Source organism: Ailuropoda melanoleuca, chromosome 20 (genome assembly GCF_002007445.2).
Source record: "Ailuropoda melanoleuca isolate Jingjing chromosome 20, ASM200744v2, whole genome shotgun sequence".
Classification (NCBI taxonomy): domain Eukaryota; kingdom Metazoa; phylum Chordata; class Mammalia; order Carnivora; family Ursidae; genus Ailuropoda; species Ailuropoda melanoleuca.
In genome coordinates, this window is record NC_048237.1 from 16,226,998 (window position 1) to 16,242,600 (window position 15,603).

General features: G+C 39.2%; 1 protein-coding gene across 1 annotated transcript; it reads right to left on the reverse strand.

Annotated features, from left to right (window-relative positions):
* Nucleotides 1-705: 705 nt before the first annotated feature.
* Nucleotides 706-14,855, reverse strand: TRAPPC6B (trafficking protein particle complex 6B). Its single transcript, XM_002916454.4, has 6 exons — nt 14,365-14,855; nt 6,145-6,212; nt 5,281-5,398; nt 3,997-4,080; nt 3,493-3,586; nt 706-1,919 (listed from the first exon to the last, which is right to left on the reverse strand). Exons 1-6 carry the CDS (start codon nt 14,443-14,445, stop codon nt 1,888-1,890), a joined length of 477 nt encoding a protein of 158 aa, XP_002916500.1. The 5' UTR covers nt 14,446-14,855; the 3' UTR covers nt 706-1,887.
* Between the last annotated feature and the right edge of the window lie 748 nt (nt 14,856-15,603).

Below are 15,603 nucleotides of genomic sequence, written 5' to 3' on the forward strand. Positions count from 1 at the left end.
GAGCTGTAATAAGAGTTCCTTATATATTTTGGGTGTTAACCTCTTAGTGGGGTTAATAAATGTGGTTTGCGAATATTTTCCCCATTCCATAGGTTACCTTTTCACTCTGTTTCCTTTACTGTATGCAAGCTTTTTAATTTGATATAGTTCTAATTTGTCTATTTTGCTTTTGTTGCCTGTTTTTGATGTCAAATCCAAGAAAATATTGCCAAGACCAACATTATGAAGCTTTTCCTCTCTGTTTCCTTCTAGGAGTTTTATAGTTTCAGGTCCTAAGTATAGGTCTATAATCCACTTTGAGTTAATTTTTGTGTATGGTATAAGGTAAGGGTCCAATTTCATTCTGTTGCAGTTGGATATCCAGTTTCCTTAATACCATTTTTTAAAGATGTTATCAATTTTTTTTAAGTTCCTTTATATTTCCTTTAATTTCCTTTGTATTTTCCTTTATAACATGGTACATTTTTTTAAAAGGCCTTCTCTACTATAAGATCATAAAACTAATCTCATATCTTCCACAGTACTCTATAGTTCTATCATTTTACATGCAAACCTTTAAGTTCTTCTCTTCCCTCCCCTTCCTCCTCCTGAGAAAAAAAGAAATTCAATTCTCCCATATTATTTCTTGTATAACCTAACTCTCCCTTTGTCTCAGCTACAAAAGACTCCTTTTGGGCTACAAGTAACAAAGTGCAGAACCGAAAGTATATTGAACAAGTTAAGGAATTTATTATCTCATGTAACAAAAGTCCAAAGGAAAAGCAGTTCCAGGATTGGTTAATTCAGAAGCACAGTTAAGGTGCTTTCTATCTGTGCACCCTGCTATCCTCAGTATGATGGCTGTCATCTTTATGCTTGTCCTCTCTCCGTTATCAGATGGAAGAGGAGATGACAGATGTGCAGATGAGCAATGACCCCAAACCACTGAGAAGATAGGGTCCAATGAAAGTTGACGTACCTAATCCAATTATCCATCCCTCTGCTCTTGGGAAATAGTAATTAGGGAATAAAGATAAGGATGTTAGAACCTTCACCAGCCCTTCCACACATGGGGAGAGAAGCTGAAAGTCAAGACTGTAACAGGAGTAAGTATAAAATTCCTTCCTCAAATACCTAACATTCTTTGGCCCTGGAGTCACTGAATTCACATTTAAACTAAATCTATATTTCACTTTTATTACATTAATGGAGCTCTCAAGGACTGAATTCTATTAAAGTAAAATTAAGGACTGAATTCTGTATTCTGTTAAAGTAAAATGAGCTTTTTAAGCAATTTAGGTGGTTAGATAGGATGTATATATCACACACACACACACATAATACACAATGTATATAATAAAATCCTCATAGGAATAAAAATTCTTAATAGAAATAAATTATAATAAAATAAAAATTGTTTTAGTGTACTGTTTGCTTTTCTTAAATAACTAAAACAAATTCATAAAGTGAAACCAAAATGTGTTCATTCTTACAGAAATGATTCTGATTGATGCATACTTTTCTTAATGCTAATTTATCAAACCCTGAGTTTTGCTTCTCTATCTGTGGTTAAATACATACCACTATAAGCAAATAAGAATGTTTAAAATAAGGGTCCTACATCTTGGGGTTTAGTTATTTGAAATCAAGTTTTTCATTCTGGTTTCAGAAAAATCTATGTTATGGCAGAATGTCTCTTTATCTGCTTTAACAAGGTCTGTGTTAAATTAATAAAATACAACCTTACTCCTGCTTAAGAGTGCATCTTTCATTACATAAGTTAGCAAATAGCTTATATCAATACAAATGTCCAATAATGTAATTAAATCATTGCTACTTGAAATACTTTATACATGAATAATTTATCTCTTTACACTGTTGAAGCCTTGCCTTGGATTTCAGCGTGTTTTATAGCTTCTGTATCATCACCTGAAATTTACCTAAAAAAGGAAAAATGAAAAATCATTCCTTGATTTTAGGTACAAGGAAAACAAGACTAAACATCAATTTTCTGTTCTATTAGAAAGTAGGTTCAACGAAGAAACTTGCTATGTCAAACAACTTTTCACAATACTCAAAAAAGTCAGTTTCATTTTTATGAGATGATTATTTGTTTTGTTAATAGGTGTCTTTGCTTCTCTTTATGATTCCTACCTTTTGGGTATTTCACTGCTGATTATCATTGTGAATAGAAAGGAAATACAGTGACGCTCAAGTCAATTGTATTCTTGGTTGGGACCTTTGGTAAAAAGATCTTTGGAAAGGAGTTTAGCTATTAATAAAAGACTAGTTGGCTTTATCTAGCTTTATTCTAGAAAATTGTTTTTAAAAAAGACATTTTCAATGCTACAGGGAAATCTGCTATTTTAAAAGAATAATGCAGAAATTTTTCCTTTAAAAGTTAAGAATCACTGGGGCACCTGGGTGGTGTAGTTGGTTAAGCAACTGACTCTTGGTTTCAGTTCAGGTCGTGATCTCGGGGTCTTGGGATTGACCCCTGTGTCAGGCTCTGCACTGAGCATGGAGTCCACTTGGGACTCTCTCCCTCTGCCCTCCCCCACCCCGGGCCTGGAATAAGTAAATCTTTTTTTTTTTTTTTTTAAAGATTTTATTTATTTATTTGACAGAGATAGAGACAGCCAGTGAGAGAGGGAACACAAGCAGGGGGAGTGGGAGAGGAAGAAGCAGGCTCATAGCAGAGGAGCCTGACGTGGGGCTCGATCCCATAACGCCGGGATCACGCCCTGAGCTGAAGGCAGACGCTTAACCGCTGTGCCACCCAGGCGCCCCTGGAATAAGTAAATCTTTAAAAATAAATACATAGGGGCACCTGGGTGGCTCAGTCGGTTAAGTATCTGCCTTCAGCTCAGGTCATGATCTCAGGGTCCTGGGATGGAGCCCAGCATCAGGCTCCCTGCTCAGGAGGGAATCTGTTTCTCCCTCTCCTTCTGCCTCTCAACTCCCCCCCACCACCTTGTGCTCTCTCTCACTCACTCTCTCTTGCACTCTCTCAAATAAATAAAAATACATAAATATATGAAAGTTAAGAATCACCACTTGTCTTATGCATTCGGATTACTTTAGCACATTTTCTTAAATCACTGTCTGTTATGAATTTAAAAATCTCTGAATATGAGGGGCGCCTGGGTGGCACGGCGGTTAAGCGTCTGCCTTCGACTCAGGGCGTGATCCTGGCGTTATGGGGTCGAGCCCCGTATCAGGCTCCTCCGCTATGAGCCTGCTTCTTCCTCTCCCACTCCCCCTGCTTGTGTTCCCTCTCTCGCTGGCTGTCTCTATCTCTGTCTCTGTCGCATAAATAAATAAAATCTTTAAAAAAAAAAATCTCTGAATATGAATAAGTATGCTACATATTAAATGTTAAAATTGACAAAAGTAAAACAAAATGACTTTAGCATTTTAAATTTTCTTTAAGTTAACAAAAACAAACAAAAAAACACCAGACTTGAAAAATAATCACCAAAAACATTTTTAAGAAATGTGAATTCAACTTACAGGCAGGCATTGAAGACACTTCAGCTGTGACAATACTTTTTATCCCCAAGTTTGATAAGCCACCTCTGATTAAGCCACACGTAAATGCTAAATACTGAAAGGAACAAAAATGTAAAGAATATTAAGGATTTACTAAGATAGCAATGCTATTAACAAATATGACAGTTAGTTAAGCCTTGCTATTAGTAAGTCATTGCTGGGGTGCCTGGGTGGCTCAGTTGGTTAAGCATCTGCCTTCCACTCAGGTCATGATCCCACAGTCCAGGGATCAAGCCCTGCATCAGGCTCCCTATTCAGCAGGGAGTCTGCTGCTCCCTCTCCCTCTGCTCCTCCCTCATCATGCTCTCTCTCTCAAATAAATAAATAAAATCTTTAAAAAAAAAGAAAGAAAGAAAAGTGCTTAAACAAAGAACAACTTTAAAACATATTCTAAATTCAAAGGTCTTTTGTAGTTGGCACTGTACTTTCCCTATGAAAATCCCCATCTTCTACTCCATTAAATACCTTAGATGCATGTTCTAAATACTGCTTTCCTGCAGACATCTGAGTAAGCAGACGAAATTTGTTGTCCTGAAGTACATAGATGCCCTGTTTCAAGAATAGAAAAAACATCTAAAGTCAGTGTAGTCTGTGGTCCTTAAAACGATCTCTTCCCTTCAAAACAATTCAAGAGTTTTTTTAAGTTATTAAAATTCTTCTTTCCACTGGTTAAATTTCTTTAAATGAAGGAATTTTGCAGTCTTCAAGTTGAAGAGCTGTTCAGAACTTTAGAACACTAATATTTATTGAATGCTTTAAGATATTAAACACAGAAAGATGTATAAGATAGTTCCTACCCTTAAAGAACCCAAAGTCTAGTGCAAAGGAATCAGAAATACATGTCAAGGTGGAATTAGCAGTTATATATTATTAGCTCATATCTAGAAAGCCAATAATCAGTCACTCCTTCCCATTAGCATTTCAATACTTACAAAGAGTAAGATATTGTTATATGAAAAAATGAAAGCTACTGGTAGCTACTAGATAAATTTTCATTTTCTAACCATTAATCAAAATGCCAAATCCACTCTAAATATTTCCTTGAGTTTTATAAAACAAAGTAAATCTATTTAAATGCATAATTTTCCATGTAATCTATTAAATCCTACGTTAACAAATTATTTCAAGAGAAAAATGACATCAACTAAATAATGCAAGAGTTACTTAAGAGTTAAATATGCTCTATAAATTAAACTTTAGAAATTAATCTATAGACAAATGTGACATATTTGTGGTTCTGCAGAAAATCACCACTAAGTAATAATAACTAAGGAACTAAATCCTAAAACCTTAATCATTCTGACATTTGCTACTTTTTAAAACTTAAGATTAAGTTATTTAATTGGGGAAAGATGGGGGGCCTGGGTGGCTCAGTGGTTAAGTGACTGCCTTTGGCCCAGGTTATGATCCCAGAGTCCTGGGATGGAGCCCCCTTCTCCCTTTGCCCCTGGCCCTGCTTGGGCTTTTTCATTCTAGCTCTGCTCTCTCGCTCTCAAATAAATAAATAAAATCTTTTAAAAAAAAAAAAATTGGGGGGAAAGAAATAGCTATCATTACCAATAATTATCTCTTTGTTTTTATTCATTATATCCTATTACAGAAAAAAATAATGATGTATTAATAACATATAAAAGAAACATTTCAAAGTTGACTAGAAATTATTTTAAGTTTTATAAATAAATGGCCAACACAGAACATTTATATTAAGTTAAAAGACTTAAAAAAATAGGCCTTAATTTGTCTAAATACCTGATGATTTGTCCTTAGATTGTCGATTTGTTTCTTGAATACTGTAGTCCAAAAATCTTTACAAATGAACTTCATGATATCTAACTCATCCTTGAACCTTGCAGTATCTTTTGTAAACCTAAAAAAAATCAACTAAAAGTAATTAGTATTCTTCCTCCAAAGAAAGCAGGAGGGTCATACTATTCACTAATTTTGAAATGCCAGAACAGCACTGAACATTTATTGACAGTCATAAAGTGATAAGCACCAAGCAAAGAAGATCTCATCTCAATTCACATTCTGTTATGTAATTATGGTGCTAAAATTAGTCTAACAGTAAGCTGCAATTTTAGGTACTATTCATTCTACAACATTAAAAAAAAAAAAAAGGCTGACCATAATCACGGTATTATTATATAAAATATAACCAGATTCAATTATTCAGATAATGAGAAAGAAATACCTTATGAATTGATTTTTAAGTTATAAGATTACTACATACATAAACATAGACTCTAAAGCATTCCAATCCCTTGCACTTAAACAAAAATCCATTTAGGTTAAAGAACCTACTAGACCTTAAGTAGAAAATGCAACAAGATTTTAGACAGTTGTTTCAGTACACCAAATTTTTTAGGTAAAAAGTCTAAAACATCAAAATATACATACACATTTTCTTCAAATATTAAAACATAAAAGTTGGATAATGGAGTTAAACTAGCATCAGACCTAAAAAAAACTTTTAATCTGTGAATTAAAGAACAGAGAATAACTAAAATTTAGGAATTAAAATTAAACTATTTCAAATTTTATACAATCTTTTGAAATGGATCACCTTTGTTTATAACCTACCTGGAAGAAAATTTTCAAATCCATACTGCTCACCTTTCTATCAATCCTTGTCCCACTCGAAACCCCATGTTTTCCAGCTTAGTAATACAGCGTCCATTTTCCTATTTTAAAAAATAATAGTTTTGAGTATTTTTAGAATGCCAGAATATTAAAAAAAAATTTTAAGATGTTGACTAAAAATATTAATCTAAGTGGTTACACTTTTTTCACTAAAACATTCTTTTTCTTTTTTTTTAAGATTTTATTTATTAATTTGAGAGAGCACGAGAAGGGGGAGGGGCACAGGGAGAGGAAGGAGCAGACCCCCTTGCTCAGCAGGAAGGCTGACGCAGGGCTAGATCCCAGGACCCTGAGATCATGACCTGAGCTGAAGGCAGACGCTTAACTGACTAAACCATCCAGGCCCCCTCACTAAAATATTTTTTTAAAAAGTGAATTGCAAGTTGTATTTGAGTTTTCTTAGTACTAATCATTTCATAAGGCAATAAGGTAAACAGGGAACTGTTAATTATTACTTTTCAGAAATACCAACTCCTCTTCCTAATTACTCCCTCTAACCTTTTTTTCCCCCCATTTTCAACTATTACCTCCTCAGTTATAAAAATGAAGTCAAAGTATCACCTTTCCATCAATTCCCTTTGGGAAGTCTTTAAATTTTATTGTTCCTTGAGTCAAAATGTCTCTTAGAATCATCCAAGCTTTCCAGTTCTCAGCGTCTTAGTTGATTACCCCACCATCCTATGCCAGGAATCACGCAGTTGAGTTGGTTTGCTCTTTCTCTGACAATTTCGCCCAGTCTTCAGACTTAAAATACTACCCATATGCTGAAGACTCTTAAAATCCTCTGGACCATCTACAAAGCCATATATCATCCACATTTCTCTATGTCGGAGGCCTCGACCTTCTACTCTTCTTCACTCACGTGGGCTCTAGCGCTACTAGTGTTACTGTTCTTAAACACGCCAAGCATGCTCAATCTCAGGGCTCCTGCACGGGCAGCTCTTCCTCCAGATAGCCACATGACCAACTCCCTTGCTTCAAGTCTTCACTCACATGTTACCATCTCAGTGAGGCCCTTTTTCCTTTTTTTTTTCAGGTGTACAATATAATAATTCAACAATTCTATAGATTATTCAGTGCTCATCACAATAAGCATATTCTTAATCACCTTTATCTATTTCACCCATCACCCTACCCACTCACATCAGTGAGGGTCATTTTAACTATCTTCTTTAAAACTGCAACATACTGCCCTTCAGAAATCTTCTATTCTGCGGGCGCCTGGGTGGCACAGCGGTTGGGCGTCTGCCTTCGGCTCAGGGCGTGATCCCGGCGTTATGGGATCGAGCCCCACATCAGGCTCCTCTGCTATGAGCCTGCTTCTTCCTCTCCCACTCCCCCTGCCTGTGTTCCCTCTCTCACTGGCTGTCTCTATCTCTGTCGAATAAATAAAATCTTTAAAAAAATAAAAAAATAAAACTGCAACATACTGCCCTTCAGAAATCTTCTATTCTGCGGGCGCCTGGGTGGCACAGTGGTTAAGCGTCTGCCTTCAGCTCAGGGCGTGATCCCGGCATTATGGGATCGAGCCCCACATCAGGCTCCTCTGCTGGGAGCCTGCTTCTTCCTCTCCCACTCCCCCTGCTTGTGTTCCCTCTCTCGCTGGCTGTCTCTATCTCTGTCAAATAAATAAATAAAACCTTAAAAAAAAAAAAGAAATCTTCTATTCTGTTGATTGTCAAAGTGTGCTCCAAGACCAGTAACATTAGCATCACATATGAACTTGTAAAAACTGCAAATTCTGAAACCCAATTTGTTGAATCAGAAACCGCAGATGGAGGGTTAGTAATTTGTGTTTTAAGAAGCCCTCTAGGGGCGCCTGGGTGGCTCAGTCATTAAGCGTCTGCCTTCGGCTCAGGTCATGGTCCTGGGGTCCTGGGATCCAGCCCCGCATTGGGCTCCCTGCTCCGCGGGAAGCCTCCTTCTTGCTCTCCCACTCCCCCTGCTTGTGTTCCCTCTCTCTCTGTCAAATAAATAAATAAAATCTTAAAAAGAAAAAAAAAAAAGAAGCCCTCTAAAAGTAGGGTGCCTGGCTGGCTCAGTGGCTAGAGCATGCAACTCTTGACCTCTGGGTTGTAAATTCAAGCCCCATTTTGGGTGTAGAGATTACTTAAAAATAAAGTAATATAGAAAAATGAAAAAGAAGCCCTCTAAAAGTGATTCTGATGCCCTATCCCATTTCCCTGCTTAATTAGTCTCCAAAGGACTTCTTTCACCATTTAACACACTATGTTCATTTTACTAATTTCACATTGTCCATGTCCCTCCATCCCCACCTTCTGCTATAATACAGCTCCAAAATAGCAGGGATATTTATATATTCTGAAGCTTGTTAGTCTCCACTAAGTACACCAGAGGCCTCATTATTTGCTGAACTTTCTTCTAAGGAACCATGTATTCTACTAATGAGGTTGGGACTACTAAATCTGTACTTTTATAGTACAAACTTTATTGGACAAAGCTATAGAGAGGTCCCAGAGCCCCTCAAGTTAGGCATATTCAAAATGATATGTGGGGCACTTCGCTGGCTCAGTAGAGCATGCAACTCAATCCCAGGATTCTAAGTCCGAGCCCCACATTGGTTGTAAAGATTACTTAAAAATAAAATATTTTAAAAAATCAAATGAGGGGCACCTGGGTGGCTCAGTCAATTAAGTGACCAACTCTTGGTTTCGGCTCAGGTTGTGGTTTCAGGGTCATGGGATCAATAACTGCGTCAGACTCCATGCTCAGCACGGATTCTGCTTGAGATTTTCTCCCTCCACCCGCCCCTGTGGTCTCTTTCTCTCTCAAAAAATAAAGAAAATAAATAAATAAAATCTTTTTTTAAAAAGATATTATGTTAATTTCCTCAGCCTATGCTGCCTCTAAAATTCCCTAAATTCATTAATGGCACCACCATCCACCTAGTTACCCCAACCAGAAAACTTCCATTTTCTTCACCTCTTTACTCCCAACCTTCCACATGCACTGCAGTCCTGGGGAGCCGATCGTCTATATGCTTTCAAAATCTATCTTCTCTCTCCATCCTTACTACTTAAGTTAGCCCTTCTCATTTCTCTCTTTGTTTTCAATTAGAGCCTTCTGATTGATCTCCCTGTTTTTTCTTCCTTTGTTTTATATCTTCTGTATTTCTGTAGACTTTCTAAAAATCAAATCATGTTATTTCTCTACTGAACCTTTCAGCACCCTCTCCCCTTTATTCAAAATAAAGTTCAAACTCCTTAGCATGGCATTATGTGCCTTTCCTTAAATGATATTGGCTAAACAGATTCACTAACAGCCACATATTCACAAACATCTCTCCTACTACACTGAAATTTCTGCAACAACTCCAGAGTTCCATGCTTTCTTCTGCCACCCCACATACAGTGTATGGAATACCACTTGCTGTTCCATACACTGTATAGCCTTTATTTATTTTTTAAAAAGATTTTATTTATTTATTTGAGAGAGAAAGAGACAGAGCACGAGCAGGGGGAGAGGCAGAGGTAGAAGCAGACTCCCTGCAAGCAGGGAGCCTGACGTGGGGCTGGAACCCAGGACCCTGGGATCATGACCTGAGCCGAAGGCAGACACTTAACCAACGGAGCCCCCCAGGTGCCCCTTTATTTATTTTTAAAGATCTATTTATTTGAGAGACTGACCGTGTGTATAGTGGGGAGAGGAACAAAGAGAATCTCAAGCAGACTCCCCACTGAGCATGGAGCCTGACACAGGGCTCGATCTCAGAACCCTGACATCATGACCTGAGCCAAAACCAAGAGTAGGACATCCAACCAACTAGGCCACCCAGGCACCCCACTGACCATATATCCTTTAAATTCAGCTCAAGTATCATATCCTCCCAAAAGCCTTCCTTGACACTCCTTTGGGCCCCATGCCGTTATAACACTCTGCACATAAATCTATTATTGTACTTAACACAATCATTCGTTTTTCTGTTATCCTCCAGCTCACTTCAAAACATGCTCAGGTGGAAGAAAAAGAAAAATTCCCACGTGGAATAAGTAACCTGTCAGCCTTTGGGAACAATCTGGTCTTTGTAGAATCAGCCAGGAGTATGTTGATTAGCAGGAAATATGACTATATGTAGACATTCTCAAACCCTAATTACTAATCACATGAGCTTTTGAATTATGTCCTAGTAAATACCTTCTGATGTTGTTGCTACTTGTTCATTCACTTTGGTATCTGTGAATACTCACTAGTAGGTACCAAATTTTTAGGAAAAATTAAACTTGAGAATATTTTATCTATTAACCTTTTTAAAAAATCTATTCTCCATAAATTGGTAAATGCCTAATTATTCAGTATTTAAGGATTTAATTCCACCTTAAGCATAGTTTGAAAAATCATTGGAGAGTGAGAATACTGGTTCTTAAAACTTATGACTTCATCTCAGAAAAGATATACAAAAACCATTGCTTAATGTCAGGATCATGTGTCTTTTACATTTTTTTATTATGAAAAATCTGAAGTACACTTAAAGTAGAGACACTAATACAACAAACCCTCATCCACCTAGATTCCAAAATGGATTCTAATCAACACAGTCACATTAACTTTTTAAAATCCTTTTTGCTTATATGCACTTTCAATTCCCCATTGTAAAGAAAGTGCAATAAGAAAAAAAATCTTTTTTAGTTTATTTAGTTTTAAAGATTTATTTTTTTTTAAAGATTTTATTTATTTATCTGACAGAGAGAGAGACACCCAGTGAGAGAGGGAACACAAGCAGGGGGAGTGGGAGAGGAAGAAGCAGGCTCCCAGTATAGGAGCCTGATGTGGGGCTCGATCCCAGGACTCCGGGATCACCCCTGAGCTGAAGGCAGACGCTTAACGACTGAGCCACCACGCGCCCCTAAAGATTTATTTTTAAATAATCTCTACACCCAGTGTGGAGCTCAAACTTACAACCCCAAGATCAAGAGTCACATTCTCAGTTGGTGCACCTTTGCAGTGCAGTGGCTAAGCATCTGATTCTTGGTTTTAGCTCAGGTTGTGATCTCAGGGTTGTGGGATCACACTCAGCATGGAATCTGCTTGAATTCCTCTCTCCCTCTCCCTCTGCAAACCACCCCCCACTCTTGTGCTCTCTCTCAAATAAATAAATCTTTTAAAAATTAAAAAAAAAAAAAGTCACACTCTACCAACTGAGCCAGTCAGGCACCCCGAAGGTTATTTTTATTTTATTTTTTTTTACAACATTTTATTTATTTATTGGACAGAGAACAGGAGAGGTATCAAGAGAGAGCACAAGCACGAGCAAGGAGAGCAGGGAGCCCGATGTGGGGCTCAATGCCAGGAGATCACAATCTAAGCCGACGGCAGGCATTTAACCACATCCCCCAAAAGTTATTTTTATATTAAATGATTCAAAACTTAAGATTTGCTTTCTCTTATATGACTAACACATCTCTTAATATTATCAGTCATGATTACAATAGCTCTGTTTTATTTTGGTTAATCCACTGGAAAAAAGAGGGATTAAAAAAAAAGCTTTTCCAAGCTAGAAGCTGAAAGAGGGAAAGCAGACAGAGGGGAATAAAAAGAATTGATTGCACACATGATGGGGGGGGGGAGCAGGGGTTTAATGATAAAATAGTAAAAGAGGTGTGTTGCTCATTATTCTTTGGGAAAAGGGTAAAAAGATGGCTAACTCTGCATAAACAGCAAACATCTGCTACTCATCACTTAGCATAGATGTTAAACATTAATAACTATTGGTTGTTGATGATAATGAAGTCAAAAGTGTGTAACTTGGAAAAAAACTCTATTACAGATGGGTCTAAATAAGAATAGATTTGCTTCATTTCCAATACTCTTCCTGGTATCTTTCTAAATATCTCCAAATGCATTATGCCTTTCTGCCACAGACTGAATGTGGCAGAAATCCTTATTCTTATTTTGAAATCCTAACTCCCAATGTGATAGTATTATTAAATAGGGACCTTGGGAGGTGATTCTGTCATGAGAAAGGAACTGTTAAGAATAGGATTAATGTCACTATAAAAGAGACCCCGGAGAGCTAGCTAGCCCCCTTCCAGCATGTGAACACACACAGCCAAAAGATATCATCTAGAACCAGGAATAGGCCTTCATCAGACTAGAATCTGCTGGTGCCTTGATCTTGGACTCTTCAGCCTTCACAACAAATAAATTTCTGTTGTTTATAAGTCATCCACTCTATGGTGTTTTGTTATAGCAGCCTGAATAGACTAATACACTATCCTTCTTGTGATTTACACATGAGCTGTACCTTTCCCAGATTCTTACAGACACCTCAAAAATTCAACCTGGTCAAAATAATTCATTCTTTAAACTTTTTAAAGATTTTATTTATTTGAGAGAAAGACAGAGAGAGTGAACATGGACACATGACCAAGGGAGTAGCAGAGGAAAAGAGAATGAAGCAGACTCCCCACTGAGCAGAGAGCCCGATGGGGGGCTCGACCCTGGGATCATGACCTGGGCCGAAGGTAGGTAGGTGCTTAACCAGCTGAGCCACCCAGGTGCCCCAAAATAATTCATTCTTTATCTCTTTCTTGACTTTTATTTCCTCTCCATCCAAGACAGCTGCTCAAGTTAAAAATCTGAGGATAGGGGTGCCTGGGTGGCACAGCGGTTAAGCGTCTGCCTTTGGCTCAGGGCGTGATCCCGGCATTATGGGATCGAGACCCATGTCAGGCTCTTCCGCTAGGAGCCTGCTTCTTCCTCTCCCACTCCCCCTGCTTGTGTTCCCTCTCTCACTGGCTGTCTCTATCTCTGTCGAATAACTTTCAAATCATTCTCTCCTTTTCTGTCTTAATTCAGATCTTCATAATCTCCTGCCGACTCCTGAAGTAATAAACTTTCTCACTACAAGGATCTTCTCTCTCCAACTCAAACACTGGATTATCTTTCTAAAATGCAAATGGACCACATCATTCCCCTTTTTAAAAAGCCTCCACTGGGGCGCCTGGGTGGCTCAGTCGGTTAAGTGTCCAACTCTTGATTTCGGCTCAGGTCAAGATCTCCGGGGTCATGAGACCGAGCCCCACATAGGGCGCTGCACACTAAGCGTGGAGCCTGCTTAAGATTCTCTCTCTGTCCCTCCCTGGCTTGTGCTCTCTCACTCTCTCTAAAAAAAAAAAAAATCTCCACTGCGAATGTCGAATTTTTTAATCATACAGCATACAGGGCTCTTTCCAGCTTCAGTTCTCAACACTTCTCACTCTCCACCCATTCTATCTAGTCACAGTGAAATTCTTAAGCATATTTAAATGCACTACGCTCTTTCATACCCCTATGCCTTAACTTTTGGCTAAGATGCTTTCCCTACCCCCACTTTCCACCCCTCTCTATCCATTATAGAAAGGGCTTCTGACTTGAGCATGACTTTGGAATATTTCATTTGTAATATTCATTACAACTCCATGGTGCTATACCTAATTACTACCCAATACAATAATTATTCATCGAACCCCTATTTCCCAATGACTGTGAGGTGGGTGGGGGTTGATCTCATTTAGCACAGTGTCAGGCTCACAATACATACGTAATAAATATTTTCTGAATGAATCAATGAATGAAGATTCCCAGGTATTAGAACTAACCCCCAAGAGAATTGAGTCATTGTTTCATTACTATACCCCCAGCACGCAGAACTACCTCTGACATATAATGGGCACTAAATAACTATTTTTTGAATTAAATTTGTTTCCTAATTATAGCAATGCCTGCAAATTTCCCTTTAGCCTTCTGTCTTCGAACTAGCCTTCTGTCTTCAAGGTGCGTGCAGTAATACTGATGGTCATGGATCCGGGCGGGGGGGAGTTTCTCAAGTCTGTCCAGTGAATGGCTCCATAGTATGGAAGTGACAGAATTAAGCAGGGGTGCTAAAACCAACTGCGCAGTTAACCCTGCCATAAATCATGGTGCGACAACGCTAAAAGTAAGAAAATCTGTGACCTGCAGGAATCAGATATGCGAATGAACCCAAAAAAAGTATCAAACAAGATGCGAAAGAGAAGAGGATGAAAGACTGAAGAGAGCTGAAAGGTTCTAGGCTTAGGATATTTGGACGTGGACCAGTCTGTCTACATTTCGGAAGGCCTTCGGTGGCGATAGGACAAGGGTTGAAGGAAAGAACTGAGAGGAAACAAAGAGTGTCACCGCAAAAGGACCTCAAGAACACTTGGCAGCACTCACCACCTCCCCCTGCTCGGCGGACTTGTATACTCCAGACACCATCTCGTTATGGAGAAGCAAAAACAACGCCTCGTCGGCCATTTCCTGCTTATTCTTCCAAACGCCGGGTATCAGCTCCCGTTTGGGCCGGGCTCAAAGGTTCCGCCTAGCTCCTGAGCGATTTAGACGGCGGCACCACGACTCCTTCAGTCCACAGTCAGTTCCTGGTTGCTAGGAGACCGAGGAATTCGCTCGGCTTCCCCAAGGCTGGTTCAAGTGTGAGCCCGGTACCGGGGCGAGCCCACCCCAGGGCCACCAAACCCTCAGGCCCAACAACACAATCTGACAGCAGCCGGAAACAAATAGAGCCAACGGAGACCCTATCCGGCCCCTGGGCGGGGGGCGAAAAAACAACTTCCGGTCCTATCTATCCCGGCGTTCGGCCAGCTCTATGATCACAGGGTTACTTCCCCGGGGTGAAAGGCTTGCGCCCAGATATGGGGAAGCTTCCTCTTACAGACGATTTCAGACATAGGGCGGGGATCGAGGGCGGGGGTGTGAGGGGGTAAAATAAGACAAAGGAGCGCCTGCTGAAATGTGTTAGAACTGACAAAAATTAGCTTCATCAAAAGCTTTCATTTCTGCCATATGTACGTCAATATGAAGATTAAAGAGAGTGAATGAATAAAACTTTTTGTCAGGCTATAAAGTTTAGATATATTGAGAAATTATCCCGATCCATTTTGGATTAAACCTGGGTATCCAAAAAGATTAAGAGTCATTTTGGCCACCGGGAAGTTGACTGGGAGTCCAGTGTAAGAGTTAAGGGGGGTGGGGCGCCTGGGTGGCACAGCGGTTAAGCGTCTGCCTTCGGCTCAGGGCGTGATCCCGGCGTTATAGGATCGAGCCCCACATCAGGCTCCTCTGCTGTGAGCCGGCTTCTTCCTCTCCCACTCCCCCTGCTTGGGTTCCCTCTATCGCTGGCTGTCTCTATCTCTATCGGTAAAAGCCGATAAGAAGCAAGATTATTCATACATTGTTTCTGTAGGGAAATGCTTTGTGAGTTGTAATTTGCAAATGAATTTCTGGAACAAAAGGGTTCTTATGTTGGCTGTGTACATAGAACAGAACCACAAACTCGAGGACATTCTGTCGTATACACACAAGTAACAACAGAGCCGCTACTCTAGACCCCATCTTAAACCAACCAGCCGTATAGGCCAGGTGTGGAAGATAATGCCAGCCTCATCGGTCTCGTCG

Bases quoted from the DNA above. Each gene is read 5' to 3' on its own strand.
- TRAPPC6B (XM_002916454.4), bottom strand. From the start codon at position 14,445: ATGGCCGACGAGGCGTTGTTTTTGCTTCTCCATAACGAGATGGTGTCT. The intron at 5,399-6,144 runs GTGAGCAGTATG...GATTTTTTTTAG, and splicing joins GGACAAGGATTGATAGAAAG to GTTTACAAAAGATACTGCAA. The intron at 4,081-5,280 runs GTATTTAGACAA...TTCTTGAAACAG, and splicing joins ATCTAAGGACAAATCATCAG to GGCATCTATGTACTTCAGGA.